Below are 22,473 nucleotides of genomic sequence, written 5' to 3' on the forward strand. Positions count from 1 at the left end.
AGGTATTTTAATAATTAACTAAGTTGAACATAAACTGCTCAGAAACTCCCAAACTATTGAAATGGTAAGAAATGAAAATGTAAAGAGAAACAGTTAATTATATGTGAGCTGAAAAGTTAAAAGCTGAATTACATATCAACATGGATTCCATTTCTATTTTCAGTGCCAGTCTGTCCCTAGCAGTTAGACCAGTATTATAACTAACCAGAAAGCAATAAATGCAGAATAAAATCAATGTAAGAGAAAAAATTTGTAGTCAACCCAAATCAGGCAATATTAATTTAAAACTATTTCTACAGGGTGTGCAAGGATAGTTCAATGGTAGAATTCTTGACTGCCACACAGAAGAACTGCGTTCAATTTCCAGACCGTACACTTCCCCCAAAAAAACAAGCAACAAATGGTGCTGCAATAACGGGATAGACACATGGGAAAAGAATGGAATGTGACCCCCATCATACAGCATACAAACAAAAAGTAAACTATTTCCATAAAACACACCATAGGAAGCTCCAGGACTAACTACCCCTAAAGTGATTTTAGAGGTAAGAAAATATAGTTTGGACCAAATATGTGAGGAAAAAAATTATGGCAAAGGAATGATTACAAAAATGGCAAGAAATGCCTTTGCTAGTTAATCATTCCACACTTTAGTAGGAAATTAAGACAAGAAAGTTTGTGATATTACTAGGAAGTTTCCCTTCAAGCCATATCGGTTATAAGTCAACACATAAAAAGCAAAGCAAGAAATCAGGTAAAGAAAAGAAAACAACATACTGACAAAATAATTCTGTCTTATAATTGTTGGCATGTACTCAACCAAAATACATTTAATGCAACAGACCTACACAGAATTTGGAAAACAGACAACTGAGAGTTGTCCTTTGTGTTAAGATAGGGAAAGGTAGTTTACAGTTCCTTATACATGAACAATCTGGGATAATGCCATTTAAGGCAAAAGGCTTAAGTATATGTTGACATCACATATAATTTAACACAAAAAAATAGCATGTTTTCCAGGAAGAGTCCTGATTTTTTTCCCAGTTAAAGAAGACTCTGCTTTTAACCAGAAGAAGGAAAATTCCATTTGGAATTGGATAATGATACTTTTTGGGTTCTACATCAAGTAGATTTGCAATCTCATCAAATAAAATAGAGGTCTAACATTTTGACTCTGGATTTAAGCACATCATCTTCATTTAAGCACTTTATTCTAAATTCATAATATTGAACCCCAAACATATCTCCCAATTAAAATTGTCTGATGATGAGTCAGTCATCTAAGAATTATTAAAAACAGGCACTCTCTGTTAATCTGCTGTACAGACGCTTCTACTCTTAATCAAATGTTTCCTTTAACTGATGGATGCTGCCCTCACTGAGGCAGTTAACACTGACAAATAAAAAAATGAAATACAAGGTCACTAACTTGTTGTCAAGTCCATCTGATTCTGTTACCAATGTATTTCCCAATGTATAAATTAGCTCAATAAGAAATCATTGAGAGTTTAAGTTTTAAGAGGCACACAAATCTAAATTTACACCATATTATACAACTAGCCAACTAAGCACATAATATATGTTAAATGTGCAGCAGCTCAAAGAATATAAATCTATTTAATGGCTCCAAGCAGACTAAAATTCAAAGGAAAAAAACTCAAACCAAACTCAATCACAGCATTCACTGCAATTAGAAGACTTTACCATTATCTTCTGCATCAGCTTTCTCTGCTTTGGAGTGATCTCCTCGGTCTATCAGTTGTCTGGTAGCACAGACCTGCTTTAGGCCAAGGAAGAGGAAAAGAATTGATGGAACAATCTGTCCCACCACAGCATCTACGGAAGGAGGTCGATTTTGCAATTCCAAAAGGATACTCAGTCCTATTATACACATTTTCCGATCATGATGCCTGCAAATTATGAAGAAAAAAAAATGCAGACATAAATGAAGGGCAAATTCTGGAGAAACAAAAAAAAAAAGAAGCATCCAAGTGATATTATAAGGGTCACTCACTGTAATTTTATAGAAATATTCCTCCATTTTATACTATATATGAAATCCTATGGAAGCCAAATTTCATTAACCAATTATTATTAAAGACCTGTGAGACGACCCCTAACCATGAGCACAGAAGAAAAATTTCATATACTGAACTTATTCAAAATTAAAAACTTGTATGCATCTAAAGACACCAACAACAGAGTGAAAAGATAATCAACAGAAAGGAGAAAATAGGTGGTAACCATATATCTAATAAGGGTTTAATACCCAGACTATATAAAGAACTCTTACAACTAAACAGCGTAAAAGACAAATAACCCAATTTAAGCATAGGCAATAGATTTGAATAGACATTTCTCCTAAGAAAATATACAAATGGCCAATAAGCACATGAAAAATGATATCATTAGCCACTAGGGAAAAGCAAATCGAAACCAAAATGAGATACCAATTTAAACCCCCTTTGAACAGCGATTTACAAAATAATAATAATGGAAAATAAGTGCTGCCAAGGATGTGGTAAAAATGAAACCTCACACACACAAAAAAAACCTCATACATTGTTGGTGGGAATGCGAAATAGTGCAGCTACTACAGAAAACAGTTTGGCAGCCCCCCAAAAAGTTAAATATAGAATTACCATACAATGTGCAATCCCCCTTCTAGGTATACGTCCCAAAGGATTGAAGGCAGAGACTCACACAGATACCTGAACAACAATGTTCAGAACAGCGTTTTTCACAATAGCCAAAAGGTAGAAAGCACCCCAAGTGTCCATCAACAGATTATGGATAAATAAAATGTCACATCTGCATACAACAGAGTATTACTCAGTTGTAAAAAAGAATGAAGTTCTGATACATATAAGAACATGGATAAGCTTTGAAGACATCAAGTTGAATGAAATAAACTTGAAACTGAAAGACAGATATTGCATGATTTCTCTGAAATGAAATGCCTAAAATAAACAAATTCATAAAGACAAAAAGCAGATTACAGATTACAGGTTGGAATAGGGATAGACTAGAGAATTATTGTTTAATGGGTACAGAGTTTCTGCTTGGGCTGATAAAAAATTTTGATAATGTGTGGTAGTAATAGTAGCACAATATTGTGAATGTGATTAAAATGATTTGTTGTACAAATAAAAGTGGGAAATTCTGTTTTGTATATATATGTTACTACAACAAAAATTTAAAAAAAAAAAAGAAAAAGAAAAGACCTTTGGAAGACTGTAATTAACATGGTAAATCTTGTTTTAATACCAATTTATTATTAATATGAATGATGTAGCTGGGTCTTGACATAACACATTTTATTAAAGCAGGAATATCTGTTATCTGATGGCATAAAATTTTGCACAATGGAAAAAAATGGAGAATTCCTTAGAGTTTTTCTTAGTTAGATTGATCTACAAGGTTTCTTGGCACATATAGTCTATACTAACTCCAGGCACTAAAAACTGTTTCAAAAACTCAGCACCTAATAAGCTGAACTCAATGGCTATAGCAAATCTATTAAACATCTTATGTTATAATACAGGATAAGAAAAATTTAATTCTGAAGAAATATTTTATCAATATCCATTAAACACATTTTCCTATAAAGATTTCCTCTAAGTTATTTAAAACTAAAAATATTAAGAATTAAAAGATTATTATATTGGTATAAAACATAACATTGTGGACACAAACAAAAATTAACTTGCAATGAATGATACAATTTAAAATAAGAGTAATATAATAAAACAGAATAAACACTATATTACAACTTTCTGTTATTCTTCATTACACACACTGCTTGATTAATTCAAGTTACTAATGCTAAAGTAGTATGTACAGTAGGAACTATATATGACTGAGGTCTTTATCATCTACTGGCTCATACTAGTAGTGAATGAAAGGTGTCAAATGGATCACAGCAGGAAAGGTTGTTATTAAGAGGGCTCTAAGAATTCAAGGAAGCACAGGTGGGACTTCTAGTCTGTGCAAGAGCTAACACAGAGAGCCTTTCTATCTTTGGAAAATTGTTTATAAATGCTAATAAAAACATAAAAAAATATGAAGGACCAAATTGCTACTCTCTAAATCTTTATCAGAGATAACTTTAAGCACTTTCTTTTTTTTTTGGCCCCCTGACTGCCCTACATGCAAGATGCAATCATCACCATTACCATTTTTCCTTTGGTATCCATCTAAAAATTATCTAAGCTCACATATCCATAACAGTATGGAGTATGTTTTTAAAAAAAGAGATCATATTATGCACATTGTATTTCAAGTTGCTCTTTTCACTTTACCATGTATTCTGGAGACTTTTCTATATCACTATATATGGATATACTTCTTTTCAGAATACTATATACTTTTAGTATTTTCTTTTCAGATATATTATATCTTTTCAAAATATTCTAATGTATGAGTATTCCATACTGTATTTAATTATTTTTCTATTTTCTACAAATTATCAGTTGGACAGGTTATTTCAGTAGTATAAACTCTGCTGTAATGGACATCTTTGCTCATACATTTTCATATACATGTACAGTTATACCTATAGGATAAATCTTTGGAAATGAAATTGGTGAGTCAAAGGCTATGAACATTTAAAATGTTGCTCTCCTCAAATGGCTTGTGGAAGGATGAAAATTAGTCCCCAAAAAAAGTCTATATCCTTATTTCTAGAACCTGTGAATATGGAACCTTACATGATGAAGACTTTGCGGGTATGATCAAGTTAAGGATCCTACGTGGGAAGACTAGCCTGGATTATCCAGGTGGGCCCAATATAATCACAAAGGTCCTTGTAAAAGGGAGGCAGAAAGATCAGAATCAGAGAAGAAGGCAATGTGACCAGGGAAGCAGAGACTGAAGTGATGAGGGCATGAGCCAAGGCATGCCAACAGCCTCTAGAAGCTGGAAGAGGTAAGGAACAGATTCTTTCCTGGAGCCTCCAGAAGGAACCAGTACTGTCAACACCTTGCTTTTAACCCAGTGAAACTAATTTTGTAATTCTGACCTACAAGAACTGTAAGATGATACATTTTTGTTTTGTTTCAAGCCATCATGTTTTTGGTGATTTGTTACAGTAGCAATACAGGGCTATTACATCCTCTCACATTTTCACTAAGAGAGTACGAGAGTGCTTAATTTCCCTAAATCAGTTAGAATAGTGCTTGACTCCCCCAAATCTTCCCCAATACTAGAAAATACTCTTTCAACTTTGCCATTATAGAGCAGAAACTGCTAACATGTTTGGATCGATTTGAGACTCTAAGGATATCTATGGACCACTCTCTCTAAAAAAGGGGGAAAAAATGCAGAAATACACACACACACCTACTATTTCAGTGTTCATGGGTCCTTGAAGCTCATCCATGGTCCCCGTAAGGCTAGAGCTTTCCTTTTACGACCTTGACTTCACCATCCCTTGCCACCTCTTCAAAGGCAAGCTGAGGTTACATCAGTGGTCGCAGTTTGGGAAATCTCAGATTGACAGAGGGTAGGAAGGGTCCTTCAAGATCATCTGGGGTGCATTGCTCATTTTAAAGATAAAGAAAACAAGGCCGAGGTAGAAAACCTACAATTACAACACAGGTCTTGTGACTCCCAGTCCTGTATACTATAACAAGATTCTTTCTCTGCAGGGAAGGGGAAAGTATGGAGAAAGACTAAACTGAGGTTCTGGAAACACAAGTTATAGATGAGGCTAGCTTTCAAGGACCCAGAAGGCTATCAAAAACAAATCCTTCCACAGGAGGCTAGGGGTGGGGCTGCCATATGATCTTGCAACTCCATTGCTAGGTATATAGCAGGAGGAACTGAGAGTGGGGCCGCAAATGGACATTTGCACACTGGAGTTTATGGTAGCAGGGATCACAAATCCCAATGGATGGAAGTGGCTTAAGAGTATAACAAATGAGAAATCGAAGGGGGAATTGTGGAATAGACATATAATAGACTACTGAGCAACTGCAACAAGGAATAAAGTTGTGAGGCACACAAGGAGTTGAATGAAACTTAAGGACTACACGTTGAATGAAATGCCAGAAACAAAAAGACAAAATATTATCATGCCCCACTCATACAGACTAACTACCATATAAAAACCTGGTAAACTGAAGTCAAGAGCATGGGTTATCAGATTGGGGCCTACTGTAAAGGGCCCTAGATTGTAAGTTCTTGCAGCAGTCACATATATCCAAGAGCTGTAACTGCTATTTCTAAATTCTGAGATGTGGAGCTGTTTGTATGTAACCTGGTTGTTCCTAGAAACTTCGGGCATTTATATGACACCTGAGACTCAGAATTAGAGCTCTGAAGGTATGACAGTCACCACTGCTCCATATAGGAACTGTTTGAAACATTGAAAAAGTGATCAGGCTTCAAGTAGAGATATGAATGAAGCTGATCTGGATAGGACTAAGGTAAAGGATGATATGGCCCATATTTTCAAACTTCAACCTCTCTCCAAGACCAAAAGGAGAGATATTTATCTGTTGCAAAATTTATATTTTGGGTAGTACGTTATCTAATTTAACTTGTATGGTCAGTTTACTTGAACATCATAATTACATGGAATCTTGAATAGGGCATAAGATCTTGTTGGTTTGAACAGGTTAGTGTGATGCCCCAATATATCCCAGAGTAATTTAGGCAGAGAATAAAAAAATATTTGCAAAATCCACTTGGGGACTGGGGAAGAAGGAGGAAATATTCAGCTTCCTCATTTGGAGAATTCCTGATATTCTCGTAAATAGTGGGGACAACCAAATCAATAGCCTGAGCCTTCAATCTTGGGGGTCACCTCTATGAAGCTTATTCCTACAAAGAAGCTAAGTCTATTGATAATTATGCCTAAGAGTCATCCCCAGAGAACCTCTTGTTGCTTAGAAGTGGCCTCTCTAAGTCAATTTGGAAGGTGAACTCACTACCCTCCCCCACTACGTGGGACATGACTCCCAGGGGTGTAAACCTCCCTGGAAACATACAACCTGACTCCCAGGGATGAACCAGGGCCTAGCATTATGGGAATGAGAAAGCATTCCTGTCCAAAAGAGGGAAGAGAGGAATGAGACAAAATAAAGTTTCAGTGGCTGAGAGATTTCAGAGTCGAGAGGATATCCTGGAGGTTATTCTTATGCATTATATAGATACCCCTTTTTAGTTTATGAGGTATTGGAGAAGCTAGAAAGAAGTACCTGAAACTGTTGAACTGTATTCCAGTAGCCTTGATTCTTGAAGACTGTCTAACTACATAGCTTTTACAATGTGGCTGTGTGATTGTGAAAACCTTGTGTCTAGATGCTCCTTTTATCCAGGGTATGGACAGATGAGTTTTAAAAAAAATAATAAAGTATAAAAAATAATTAATAGGGGTTGATAAAGGGTAAAAATTGGGTAGATTGAAATGCTGTGGGTCAATGAGAAGGAGGAGTAAGGAGTATGGGATATATGAGTTCTATTTTTCTGTTTTTAATTATTTTCTGGAATGATACAAATGTTCTAAAAATGATCATGGTAAAGAATACATAAGCATGGGATGATATTGTGAGCCATTGATTGTATAATATGGTTAGACTGTATGTGTGGATATTTGTTGATAAAAATATTTAAAAAAAAAAATCAATCCCAGGAAGAATAGTCCTCCCAGAGAATCCTTTCTGTTGGAGTATGGATTGAACACATTGAAGACCCACTCATGGACTCCTGGCCTCGGGTCTTAGACCCTGTGGATTAATTCTGGGCACCTCTTGGTAGCTAAAGGGTCTGCCAAGAAGCAGCTGCTTTCCCCTCTCTGCTTTACTGGGCTAACACTTCTGACCTCCTTGACATCCTGTGTTCAGCCATAGTCCCCTCCTACTAGTTTCTTATTCCTCATCTAACCTTATTGGTTCCAGAATCTCTTGGAAAATAGCTTTGGTCTGAATGGGGAGTAGTGGTAAGACCTTCCAAGGTATACTTTGACCTTTTCTGGGGAGTCCCGAATGAGACCTGGGTTGAAAGAAGGGAACAGGGCACTGACACCTGCCTGCAGAGCCAAAAATAAGCAACATGGGCTGGCAGAACCCTTTTATTTGAATCAGTCAATTACACACCTATGACTATACAGGCATTAAGCTAAGGTAGTTCATGCATAATGTCATTTAATCCTTTCAACACACCAAACGGTAGTATCACCACTGTTATTACTTGTATTTTACAGATAAAGAAATTGATGTTCAAAGAGATTAAGAACTTGTTAGCTGGTCTCAGCTCTTAACCAATTAGTCTCTTCTACCTACATTCAGCACAATTTATTTTAAAAGTATGGTCTTCCCTTCAAGGCTCTGATAACACATGTCAACCAGGCACAAAATCCAGTCTCTCACAGGTGAAAAAATCAGGACACATAGCGGCATGAAAATGTTTCTCCCCGTTCCTATTCTATTATCCTAATCCAGGTCTCCATTATCTTCGGCCTGTAGAGCCATGTCTTAACTACTTCTTCTGTCAGATCTCTCTCCTTCAGCAAATTTTCTGAAATCATACCTTATAAACTTACAAAGGACACTAGTTATTTCCAGTATTTTAAAATAAATAAAATGAAACAAATTCACCAAAGTGGTGGGATACAAGATTAATGTACAAAAATCAGTAATGTTTCTATATTTAAGTAATGACCTAACTGAGGAGACAACTCCATTCAAAATAGCAACTAAAAGAATCACATATCTAGGAATAAACTTAACCAGGGATGTAAAGGAACTGCACACAAAAAACTACAAAACATTACTAAAAGAAATCAAAGAAAATCTAAATAGATGAAAGATGTTCCATGCTCATGGATAGCAAGGTTAAATATAGTTAAGATGTCAATTCTACCCAAACTGATATACAGATTCAATGTAGCACCAATCAAAATTCCAACAACATAATGAGAACACATGGAAAAGCTAGTTATCAAATTTATTTGGAAGGGAAAGAGCCCTCAAATAGCTAAAACTATTCTAAAAAAGAAGACCCAAGTGGGAGGATTAACACTTCCTGATTTTAAAGCTTACTATAAAACCACAGTGGTCAAAACAGCATGGTCCTGAAACAAAAATAGAAGTACTGACCAATGGAATTAAATCAAGAGTGTGGAGATATACCACCAACTCTATGATCAATTGATCTTTGACAAGGCCCCTAAATCCACTGAACTAGGACAGAATAGTCTTTTCAATAAATGGGCATGGAAGAACTGGATATCAGCAGCCAAAAGAATGAAAGAGAACCCTTACTTACACCCTATACAAATATTGACTCAAAGTGGATCAAAGGAAATCTGAAGGTGGCGGCTTAGTAAGACGCGTGGATCTTAGTTTCTTCTCCAGGGCAGCTACTAGGGGACTAGAAACGATACAGAAAGCGCCCAAAGCCACAACAGAGATAAAAAAGACAGCGTACCCCATCCTGGAATGGCTGGCTGGCTGAGAGAAGCAGCTCGGGTGAGATCGCGGAGGCGCGCGGGCCTCACCGGGCGGGGCGGGAAGCGGCCGGAGTTACTCCCTTCCCCCTTCCCGGGCCGGCTGGGAGAATTGGAGAGGCGGTCCCCTGAAACCAAGGCGGCTGGCGCCCACACCACGTGCAGCCCCCCGGACCAACTGAGAGAACTGGATCGGAAATCCCCAGGCCGTGGAGAACGGTGACGGGTGGGGGAGGCCCCTTCCAAACCCGTGACTCCCGGGGAACGTGCACTCTCCCGGGCGGGCCACTGCCGCTGGCGCCCTCTCGCCACGCTTGTCGCCCAGGGCCGACTAGGAAATTCGGACAGGCTCTTTCCCGGGCTGCGGCGACCAGCAACCCTCCCTGTGTTCGGACCCTGGGCCGGCTAAAGCCGCTTCGGCTAGCGAACCCCCCGGACGGCGAGAGTTTTCCAAAGTTTAAGGTCCCACAGCACCTTTTACTGGTGGGACCCGCAGACAAACGTGTGCCAGGAGCGCCACCTACTGGGCAGGATAAGAAAAACAGAACCCAGAGATTTCACAGGAAAATCTTCCAAACTTTTGGATCCAATACCCAGGGAAATCTGTCTAAATGCGCAGACGCCAACAGAAGATAACGGATCACGCTCAAATAATTGAAAAGATGGCCCAGTCAAAGGAACAAACCAATAGTTCAAATGAGATACAGGAGCTGAGACAACTAATGCTAAATATACGAACAGAAATGGAAAACCTCTTCAAAAACGAAATCGATAAATTGAGGGAGGACATGAAGAAGACATGGGCTGAACATAAAGAAGAAATAGAAAAACTGAAAAAGCAAATCACAGAACTTATGGAAGTGAAGGACAAAGTAGAAAAGATAGAAAAAACAATGGATACATACAATGATAGATTCAAAGAGACAGAAGATAGAATTAGTGATTTGGAGGATGGAACATCTGAATTCCAAAAACAAACAGAAACTATCGGGAAAAGAATGGAAAAATTTGAACAGGGTATCAGGGAACTCAAGGACAATATGAAGCGCACAAAAGTACGTGTTGTGGGTGTCGCAGAAGGAGAAGAGAAGGGAAAAGGAGGAGAAAAACTAATGGAAGAAATTTTCACTGAAAATTTCCCAACTCTTATGAAAGACCTAAAATTACAGATCCAAGAAGTGCAGCGTACCCCAAAGAGATTAGACCCAAATAGGCGCTCTCCAAGACACTTACTAGTTAGAATGTCAGAGGTCAAAGAGAAAGAGAGGATCTTGAAAGTAGCAAGAGAAAAGCAATCCATCACATACAAGGGAAACCCAATAAGACTATGTGTAGATTTCTCAGCAGAAACCATGGAAGCTGGAAGACAATGGGATGATATATTTAAATTACTAAAAGAGAAAAACTGCCAACCAAGACTCCTATATCCAGCAAAATTGTCCTTCAAAAATGAGGGAGAAATTAAAACATTCTCAGACAAAAAGTCACTGAGAGAATTTGTGACCAAGAGACCAGCTCTGCAAGAAATACTAAAGGGAGCACTAGAGTCAGAACCGAAAAGACAGAAGAGAGAGGTATGGAGAAGAGTGTAGAAAGAAGGAAAGTCAGATATGATATATATAATACAAAAGGCAAAATGGCAGAGGAAAATATTATCCAAACAGTAATAACACTAAATGTTAATGGACTGAATTCCCCAATCAAAAGACATAGATTGGCAGAATGGATTAAAAAACAGGATCCTTCGATATGCTGTCTACAGGAAACACATCTTAGACCCAAAGATAAACATAGGTTGAAAGTGAAAGGTTGGGAAAAGATATTTCATGCAAATAACAACCAGAAAAGAGCAGGAGTGGCTATACTAATATCCAACAAGTTAGACTTCAAATGTAAAACAATTAAAAGAGACAAAGAAGGACACTATATACTAATAAAAGGAACAATTAAACAAGAAGACATAACAATCATAAATATTTATGCACCGAACCAGAATGCCCCAAAATACGTGAGGAATACACTGCAAACACTGAAAAGGGAAATAGACACAAATACCATAATAGTTGGAGACTTCAATTCCCCACTCTCATCAATGGACAGAACATCTAGACAGAGGATCAACAAAGAAATAGAGAATCTGAATATTACTATAAAGGAGCTAGACTTAACAGACATTTATAGGACATTACATCCCACAACAGCAGGATACACCTTTTTCTCAAGTGCTCATGGATCATTCTCAAAGATAGACCATATGCTGGGTCACAAAGCAAGTCTTAACAAATTTAAAAAGATTGAAATCATACACAACACTTTCTCAGATCATAAAGGAATGAAGTTGGAAATCAATAAGAGGCGGAATGCCAGAAAATTCACAAATACGTGGAGGCTCAACAACACACTCTTAAACAACAAGTGGGTCAAAGAAGAAATTGCAAGAGAAATTAGTAAATACCTCGAGGCAAATGAAAATGAAAACACGACATATCAAAACTTATGGGATGCAGCAAAGGCAGTGCTAAGAGGGAAATTTATTGCCCTAAATGCCTATATCAGAAAAGAAGAAAAGGCAAAAATGCAGGAATTAACTGTTCACTTGGAAGAACTGGAGAAAGAACAGCAAACTAATCCCAAAGCAAGCAAAAGGAAAGAAATAACAAAGATCAGAGCAGAAATAAATGAAATTGAAAATATGAAAACAGTAGAGAAAATCAATAAGACCAGAAGTTGGTTCTATGAGAAAATCAATAAGATTGATGGGCCCCTAGCAAGATTGACAAAAAGAAGAAGAGAGAGGATGCAAATAAATAAGATCAGAAATGGAAGAGGAGACATAACTACTGACCTCACAGAAATAAAGGAGGTAATAACAGGATACTATGAACAACTTTACGCTAATAAATACAACAATTTAGAGGAAATGGACGGGTTCCTGGAAAGACATGAACAACCAACTTTGACTCAAGAAGACATAGATGACCTCAACAAACCAATCACAGGTAAAGAAATTGAATTAGTCATTCAAAAGCTTCCTAAAAAGAAAAGTCCAGGACCAGATGGCTTCACATGTGAATTCTACCAAACATTCCAGAAAGAATTAGTACCAATTCTCCTCAAACTCTTCAAAAAAATCGAAGTGGAGGGAAAACTACCTAATTCATTCTATGAAGCCAACATCACCCTCATACCAAAACCAGGCAAAGATATTACAAAAAAAGAAAACTACAGACCAATCTCTCTAATGAATACAGATGCAAAAATCCTCAATAAAATTCTAGCAAATCGTATCCAACAACACATTAAGAGAATTATATATCATGACCAAGTAGGATTCATCCCAGGTATGCAAGGATGGTTCAACATAAGAAAATCAATTAATGTAATACACCATATCAACAAATCAAAGCAGAAAAATCACATGATCATCTCAATTGATGCAGAGAAGGCATTCGACAAGATTCAACATCCTTTCCTGTTGAAAACACTTCAAAAGATAGGAATACAAGGGAACTTCCTTAAAATGATAGAGGGAATATATGAAAAACCCACAGCTAATATCATCCTCAATGGGGAAAAATTGAAAACTTTCCCCCTAAGATCAGGAACAAGACAAGGATGTCCACTATCACCACTATTATTCAACATTGTGTTGGAGGTTCTAGCCAGAGCAATTAGACAAGAAAAAGAAATACAAGGCATCAAAATTGGAAAGGAAGAAGTAAAACTATCACTGTTTGCAGACGATATGATACTATACGTCGAAAACCCGGAAAAATCCACAACAAAACTACTAGAGCTAATAAATGAGTACAGCAAAGTAGCAGGTTACAAGATCAACATTCAAAAATCTGTAGAATTTCTATACACTAGTAATGAACAAGCTGAGGGGGAAATCAAGAAACGAATCCCATTTACAATTGCAACTAAAAGAATAAAATACCTAGGAATAAATTTAACCAAAGAGACAAAAAACCTATATAAAGAAAACTACAAAAAACTGCTAAAAGAAATCACAGAAGACCTAAATAGATGGAAGGGCATACCGTGTTCATGGATTGGAAGACTAAATATAGTTAAGATGTCAATCCTACCTAAATTGATTTACAGATTCAATGCAATACCAATCAAAATCCCAACAACTTATTTTTCAGAAATAGAAAAACCAATAAGCAAATTTATCTGGAAGGGCAGGGTGCCCCGAATTGCTAAAAGCATCTTGAGGAAAAAAAACGAAGCTGGAGGTCTCGCGCTGCCTGACTTTAAGGCATATTATGAAGCCACAGTGGTCAAAACAGCATGGTATTGGCATAAAGATAGATATATCGACCAATGGAATCGAATAGAGTGCTCAGATATAGACCCTCTCATCTATGAACATTTGATCTTTGATAAGGCAGTCAAGCCAACTCACCTGGGACAGAGCAGTCTCTTCAATAAATGGTGTCTAGAGAACTGGATATCCATATGCAAAAGAATGAAAGAAGACCCATCTCTCACACCCTATACAAAAGTTAACTCAAAATGGATCAAAGATCTAAACATTAGGTCTAAGACCATAAAACAGTTAGAGGAAAATGTTGGGAGATATCTTATGGATCTTACAACTGGAGGCGGTTTTATGGACCTTAAACCTAAAGCAAGAGCACTGAAGAAGGAAATAAATAAATGGGAACTCCTCAAAATTAAACACTTTTGTGCATCAAAGAACTTCATCAAGAAAGCAGAAAGACAGCCTACACAATGGGAGACAATATTTGGAAATGATATATCAGATAAAGGTCTAGTATCCAGAATTTATAAAGAGATTGTTCATCTCAACAACAAAAAGACAGCCAACCCAATTACAAAATGGGAAAAAGACTTGAACAGACACCTATCAGAAGAGGAAATACAAATGGCCAAAAGGCACATGAAGAGATGCTCAATGTCCCTGGCCATTAGAGAAATGCAAATCAAAACCACAATGAGATATCATCTCACACCCACCAGAATGGCCATTATCAACAAAACAGAAAATGACAAGTGCTGGAGAGGATGCGGAGAAAGAGGCACACTTATCCACTGTTGGTGGGAATGTCAAAGGGTGCAACCACTGTGGAAGGCAGTTTGGCGGTTCCTCAAAAAGCTGAATATAGAATTGCCATACGACCCAGCAATACCATTGCTAGGTATCAACTCAAAGGACTTAAGGGCAAAGACACAAACGGACATTTGCACACCAATGTTTATAGCAGCATTATTTACAATTGCAAAGAGATGGAAACAGCCAAAATCTCCATCAACAGAAGAGTGGCTAAACAAACTGTGGTATATACATACGATGGAATATTATGCAGCTTTAAGACAAGATAAACTTATGAAGCATGTAATAACATGGATGGACCTAGAGAATATTATGCTGAGTGAATCCAGCCAAAAACTAAAGGACAAATACTGTATGGTCCCACTGATGTGAACGGACATTCGAGAATAAACTTGAAATATGTCATTGGTAACAGAGTTCAGCAGGAGTTAGAAACAGGGTAAGACAATGGGTAATTGAAGCTGAAGGGATACAGACTGTGCAACAGGACTAGATACAAAAACTCAAAAATGGACAGCACAATAATACCTAATTGTAAAGTAATCATGTTAAAACACTGAATGAAGCTGCATCTGAGCTATAGGTTTTTGTTTTGTTTTGTGTTGTTTTGTTTTGATTTTACTATTATTACTTTTATTTTTTTCTCTATATTAACATTCTATATCTTTTTCGGTTATGTTGCTAGTTCTTCTAAACCAATGCAAATGTACTAAGAAATGATGATCATGCATCTATGTGATGATGTTAAGAATTAATGATTGCATATGTAGAATGGTATGATCTCTAAATGTTGGGTTAATTTCTTTTTTTCCGTTAATTAAAAAAAAAAAAAAAAAGAGAAGGGATAATTGGAGATGAAAGGATACAGACTGTACAACGGGACTGGATATAAAAACTCAGAAATGGACAGCACAATACTACCCAATTGTAATGCAATTATGTTAAAACACTGAATGAAGCTGCATGTGAGGTATAGGTTTTTTGTTTTTGTTTTTTTTGTTTTTTTTCTTTCTATTATTGTTTTAATTCTTATTCTGTTGTCTTTTTATTTCTTTTTCTAAATCGATGCAAATGTACTAAGAAATGATGAATATGCAACTATGTGATGTTATTAAGAATTACTGATTGTACATGTAGATTGGAATGATTTCTAATTGTTTTGTTAATTCTTTTTTAATTAATAAAAAAAATAAATAAAAACTTTTACTTATTAAAAAAAAAAAAAAAAAAAAAAAAAAAAGCAGAAAGACAGCCTACACAATGGGAGACAATATTTGGAAATGATATATCAGATAAAGGTCTAGTATCCAGAATTTATAAAGAGATTGTTCATCTCAACAACAAAAAGACAGCCAACCCAATTACAAAATGGGAAAAAGACTTGAACAGACACCTATCAGAAGAGGAAATACAAATGGCCAAAAGGCACATGAAGAGATGCTCAATGTCCCTGGCCATTAGAGAAATGCAAATCAAAACCACAATGAGATATCATCTCACACCCACCAGAATGGCCATTATCAACAAAACAGAAAATGACAAGTGCTGGAGAGGATGCGGAGAAAGAGGCACACTTATCCACTGTTGGTGGGAATGTCAAATGGTGCAACCACTGTGGAAGGCAGTTTGGCGCTTCCTCAAAAAGCTGAATATAGAATTGCCATACGACCCAGCAATACCATTGCTGGGAATATACTCAAAGGACTTAAGGGCAAAGACACAAACGGACATTTGCACACCAATGTTTATAGCAGCGTTATTTACAATTGCAAAGAGATGGAAACAGCCGAAATCTCCATCAACAGAAGAGTGGCTAAACAAACTGTGGTATATACATACGATGGAATACTATGCAGCTTTAAGACAGGATAAACTTATGAAGCATGTAATAACATGGATGGACCTAGAGAACATTATGCTGAGTGAGTCTAGCCAAAAACTAAAGGACAAATACTGTATGGTCCCACTGATGTGAACAGACATTCGAGAATAAATTTGGAATATGTCCTTGATAACAGAGTCCAGCAGGAGGTAGAAACAGGGTAAGATAATGGCCAATTGGAGTTGAAGGGATACAGACGGTGTAACAGGACTAGATACAAAAACTCAAAAATGCACAGCACAATAATACCTAATTGTAAAGTAATCATGTTAAAACACTGAATGAAGCTGCATCTGAGATATAGGTTTTTGTTTTGTTTTGTTTTGTTTTGTTTTGATTTTACTATTATTACTTTTATTTTTTTCTCTATATTAACATTATATATCTTTTTCGGTTATGTTGCTAGTTCTTCTAAACCAATGCATATGTACTAAGAAATGATGATGATGCATCTATGTGATGATGTTAAGAATTAATGATTGCATATGTAGAATGGTATGATCTCTAAATGTTGGGTTAATTTCTTTTTTTCCGTTAATTAAAAAAAAAAGAGAGAGAGAAGGGATAATTGGAGCTGAAGGGATACAGACTGTACAACGGGACTGGATATAAAAACTCAGAAATGGACAGCACAATACTACCCAATTGTAATGCAATTATGTTAAAACACTGAATGAAGCTGCATGTGAGGTATAGGTTTTTTGTTTTTGTTTTTGTTTTTTTTTTCTTTCTATTGTTTTAATTCTTATTCTGTTGTCTTTTTATTTCTTTTTCTAAATCGATGCAAATGTACTAAGAAATGATGAATATGCAACTATGTGATGTTATTAAGAATTACTGATTGTACATGTAGATTGGAATGATTTCTAATTGTTTTGTTAATTCTTTTTTTAATTAATAAAAAAAAAAAAACAAAAAAAAACAAAGTGGATCAAAGACCTAAATATAAGAGCCAGACCATAAAACCCCTGTAAGATAATACAGGGAAACATCTTCAAGACTTACAATAGAAGGTAACTTCTTAAACTTTACACTCAAAGCACAAGTAACCAAAGAAAAAAATAGATAAGCAGGAGCTCCTAAAAATCAAATGCTTCTGTGCCTTACAAGACTTGATCCAGACAATAAAGAGACAGCCAACACAATGGGAGAAAATATTCGGAAACCACTTATCTGATAAAGATTTGATATCCTGTATATATAAAGAAATCATACAACTCAACAACAAAAAAACAAACAACCCACATACAAAATGGGCAAAAGATATGAATACACATTTTTCTAAAGAGCAAAGACAGATGCTAAAAAGCACATGCTCATCTCCAGTAGCATTTAGGGAAATGCAAATTAAAACCACAATGAGATACTGCCTCACACTATAAGAACAGCCGCTATTAAACAAAAAGGAAACTACAAATTTTGGAGAGGATGTGGAGAAACTGGAATAGTTATTCACCGCTGATGGGAATGTGTAGTGTTTCTGCTGCTGTGGAAGACAGTTTAGCGGTTCCTCAGAAAACTAAATTATCATGTTGCTCTATGACCCGGCAATACCACCACTCAGCAGAGACCTAAAAGAGCTGAAAGCAGTAAAACGAACAGACATCTGCACACTGATGTTCATAGCAGCATTATTCACAATTGCTAAAAGATGGAAACGACCCAAGTGCCCATCAACAGATAAGTGGATAAACAAAATGTGGTGTATACATATGATGGAATTTTATGCAGCAGTAAGAAGAAATGACGCCCTGAAGTAAGCCAGACACAAAAGGACAGATATTATATGATTTTTCTATTATGACCCTGGTAAAGGTAAACTCAGAGGCTTATAATGTAGAATATAGGGGACACAGAGATACACAGACGCTAGAGATGGGTGAATGGTTACCTAATGAGGCTGAACTTAAATGTAAGGGAAGGATAGAAGTAATGGTAGTATATTAGTGGGGATATACGTAATATTGCCATATTGAAGGTGAATATGATTGAAAGTGGTTATACAGAGTCATCTAACTGATTAATACTACAGATATAAATAAGTTCTTGCATGAACTACTTCAAAGGTATGAATCTTATACAAAGAGTCAATAATAGAGGGATACAGGAAGAAAACTACTATTGCATGTTATGGACTATGTTTAACAAAAAGATATTAACATTACCACAGCAATACCAGGATAAATAATTGGGAGGAGGAAGGACAAGAGTTAAGGGGAGGTTTAGATTTTCTCTTTGGTATGGGAGTGTTTATCTGTTAATTTTTCTCTTTGGAATAAAAGCTGTCTAAAACTGAGAGTGTTGATGATTGCACAGCTAAGTGAAGATAATGTGAGACATGGATTGTTTATTTTGGACATTAACGATACCTAGTGGATGGAGGTGGCCAAGGGTCACTAACTGAGAATCAGAAAGACAAACTATGGTGTATACATATGATGGAATATTGTGAGACTACGGAAAGGAAGGAAGTTGTGAGGCATGCAGCGAGGTGAATGAACCTTGGGAACATTATATAGTGCAAAAAAGCAAGAAACAAAAGAACAAATATTGTATGGTCTCTTTTAGAAAATATGTAAAAAAAATTGAGGCCTAGATTGCAAGCTCTTTTGGAGTCACATTTAGTTCAGAGTTTTAAATGTTATTTTTAGATTCTGAGATGCTGTGCTATATGTGAACAACCTGACATTTCCCTTGATCTTTGGGCACCTGTGTGACACCTAAGACTCAGAGTTGGAGTTCTGCAGCTCTGAAAATCAGCACTGCTACATACAACAACTGTTAAATAAACTGAAAGTGAGATCAGGCTTCAGTTAGAGGTAAGAATGAAGCCAATCTGGTTTGGACTAAGGTAAATCAGAATACAGGGTAAAGGTAAAGGATGAGATTGTCTGTATTTCAGAGCCTTCACTACTGTAGGCGATCAAAGGAAGAGACATTTATTTTGTCCAAAACCTAAATTTTCTGTACCACACAATCTAACTTAATCTGCCTGGATAGCTACTTAATCTGCCTGGATAGCTCATATAAGCAACCCAAACACATGGAGCCCAGAATGGGAACAAGGGCTTATAATTCTATATAGCTTAATATAATACCAGATACATCCCAGAGTATGTTGGGTAAATAATTAAAAAGTATTGACAAAGTCCCTTAAGGGACTCAAGAAAAAATATGGAACTATTAATCTCTCTCAAACATTAGGGACTCACTCCCAAGTCAATAAGCCCTTGATCTCCAGGCTTGCTCTTATGTAACTTATTTCTGTAGCAGAGAAACTAAGCCTACCTATGGCTATGCCTAAGAGTTACTTACAGAAACCTCTTTTGTTGCTCAGATGGCCTCTCTCTAACTGTACTTCTGCAAGGACAATCATTACCCTCACCCACTACATGGGACATGATATCCAGGGGTGAAAGTCTCCCTAGCAACATGGGACATGACTGCCTAGCCCTAGCACCTTGGGATTGACAATACCTTCCTAACCAAAAGGGGGAAAAGAAATGTAATAAAATAAGATATCAGTATCTAAAAGAGTTTAAATAGAGTCAAGAGGCTATTCTAGAAGCTACTCTTATGCAAGCTTCAGCTAGATACTGCTAATTGCCTCAGTTTGCTAAAGACCAACCAAATCATTCCTAGTAACCCTAAAGAACACCCAGGGCTTTAGCTGAGATTCTACAAAAGTTCACACACTAAGTTTACTTCGCAGAAACCTATTATTTCCAGTTGGTTCCTAGGCCAGGTAAGTCCTGAAATCCAGAGGGGACAGCTTCTCCAAGAACATCAACTAATTCCATCCCCCTCTCCCATACTGTCAATATTCTTTTCCAACATGGAAAAGTTAGAATGGGCATAGCCCAAATATCCCTAATGATTGGGAGAAGGATCAAAGGATCAAAGGAGGAAGAAGTAGTACAACAGAGAAGATAGGATTGAGCAAGTGAGTGCAACTGCTGAATCATTATATTGGTGTTCCTTTAGTCTCCAGTGTCTTGGAACAGCTAGAAGGAAAAACTTGAAATTGTGGAACTGTAACCCATACCAAACTTTAAAATCTATTCTATAACTGTTAAAATGTACTTGGAAATGTATTGCTTTTTTGTCTATATGTTATATTTCACAATAAAAATGCAAAAAAAATCAATAAGATGACAATCTAGCTCAAATTCTAACAAAAAATGGTCACTAATATGTGCTGTTGATTTGAAGTGGGCATACAAACACTACTAGGGACCTTATTTTTCCTGTTTGAAAACTAAAGAGAATGCTTACACAAAGCCAAACTCTTCTACCAAGCCAGCACCTGGGATACAACTAACAATCCTTCTGAGCCCACATTTGAGAACAGGCTCCCTTGAGATATGCCAAGAATTAAACATTCTTGGACAGTACATTATAGCTTACCTAGACTGGTCCCTTACTTAGGAACCTGACTCCATTTACGATGTTTTTACCCATAAGCACTTAATCGTCATGGAGCCTGGAAAAACAATTCTTGTTGCCTAATAATCTAATAATGTACACAAATCAAAAACAAGTGGGGTAAATGTTCTGGGAAATGATCATGATGATGAATATGCAACTATGTGATGATATTGTGAATTGCTGAGTGTACGTGTAGAGTGGAATGAGCATGTGTTGGGAATGTTTGTGTTTCTTTCTTGTAATTTTTTTTTAATTAATAAAAAATTAAAAAAAAAAAAAAAAAACAAGTGGGGAGGGGCAGGCCACGGTGGCTCAGCAGGTACAGTTCTTGCCTGCCATACTGGAGACCTGGGTTTGATTCCCGGCGCCTGTCTATGCAAAAAAAAAAAACAAGTGGGGAGGGGTTATATATCCCATTTTTAGAGTCTGTGTTCCTTCAACTAGATTATACTGCTGAAACACATTCTTAATTCTCTAAAAATTAAATAATATGTTAGCAGTACACTAAATATAATGCTTAAGATATTAATATTATCTTTCTACCATACCATGCCATTTCCACACATTAAAAAGTTAATTTTCCAGAAACAGAAATGTAATACACAATCCAAAAGGCACTTACCCAAGAAAACAGTCTGTGTCATTCATCCACTGATTTATAAACTGTACAGTTATAGGTCCAGGGTTGTGAGGCAACTGAATTCGTTCTAAAGTGTGTAGCAGCAAATCAGGATTGTAGTACAAGGCAGCAATTGCAACCTGAAGACACATAGTACGGAGCTCACTAGTTTTGACCCCTCGGGTTAATCTCTCCAAAACAAGTTGAACAAAGAGTGGAATGCACTACAGAGAAAAAAGAAAGGGAAAGTCAATTACATACAAAGCAACCAAATAACTTTTATAGAAGGCTGAATGTGGGTAAACAGTGTTATGAATAAATAAGATATCTTAATAAATGTAAAACTTTTGCTTCAGTTGTTTTAGTTGAAGACTGTACCACAAGAGTCCATGCTGAAACAGTAATAGAAATCCAAATGTGAACTCCGCCACCTACCTATATGTTTAAGGTAAAATGACTAAGGTGAAATTTGTCTTTTATAAGTCAAATTGGAAATAAATTAATGGAAACTGAAAATAAGTATGATGTTATCAAAATTTCTCTGAAGAAAATTCCTGTTGGTGTAAGAGGAAAAATACCTAAGAAAAAATGGTGGACTCAGTACATCAAAATAAAATCAGGTGACTCCAATTCTGAAGCACAATGATACTATCAATTAAAAGAGATGGGGTGAAATGGTTTAGATGAAATAAAATTCTGTGGTCTTAATATCAGCTCATTTTAAATGTAAATTTCATAACTCAAGGTTTCACGCTGAAATTAAAAGGTTAAATTTAAAATTTTTCTTTAGTAAGCCAAACAATTGATTCATTAGGATGAGTAGAAAACTTGTCTTATTTACAGTGACATGTTAAATCGAAGACACCTGACTTCATATAGTACCTCTTTTTTTTCCATGACAAAGTGCTATTTACGTGTACATTTTGTACTGCAGACATAAAACAGACTTTCAGTATAAGCAAAAATTCAGCAAGGTCAAATTAACCAAATCTTCAAATTAACCGGTCCTT

General features: G+C 36.4%; 1 protein-coding gene across 1 annotated transcript in view; it reads right to left on the reverse strand.

Moving 5' to 3' along the window:
* IPO8 (importin 8) overlaps positions 1-22,473 on the reverse strand; it is a 172,083-nt gene that overhangs the window by 13,869 nt on the left and 135,741 nt on the right. Inside the window, exons 21-22 of the mRNA XM_077170434.1 lie at positions 21,467-21,687; positions 1,705-1,910 (exon numbers count right to left, since the gene is read on the reverse strand). Of these exons, the coding sequence (XP_077026549.1) occupies positions 1,705-1,910; positions 21,467-21,687 (427 nt within the window). The remainder of the gene's footprint in view (positions 1-1,704; positions 1,911-21,466; positions 21,688-22,473) is intronic.

The sequence above is a fragment of the Tamandua tetradactyla genome, chromosome 7 (genome assembly GCF_023851605.1).
Source record: "Tamandua tetradactyla isolate mTamTet1 chromosome 7, mTamTet1.pri, whole genome shotgun sequence".
NCBI classification, from domain to species: Eukaryota; Metazoa; Chordata; class Mammalia; order Pilosa; family Myrmecophagidae; genus Tamandua; species Tamandua tetradactyla.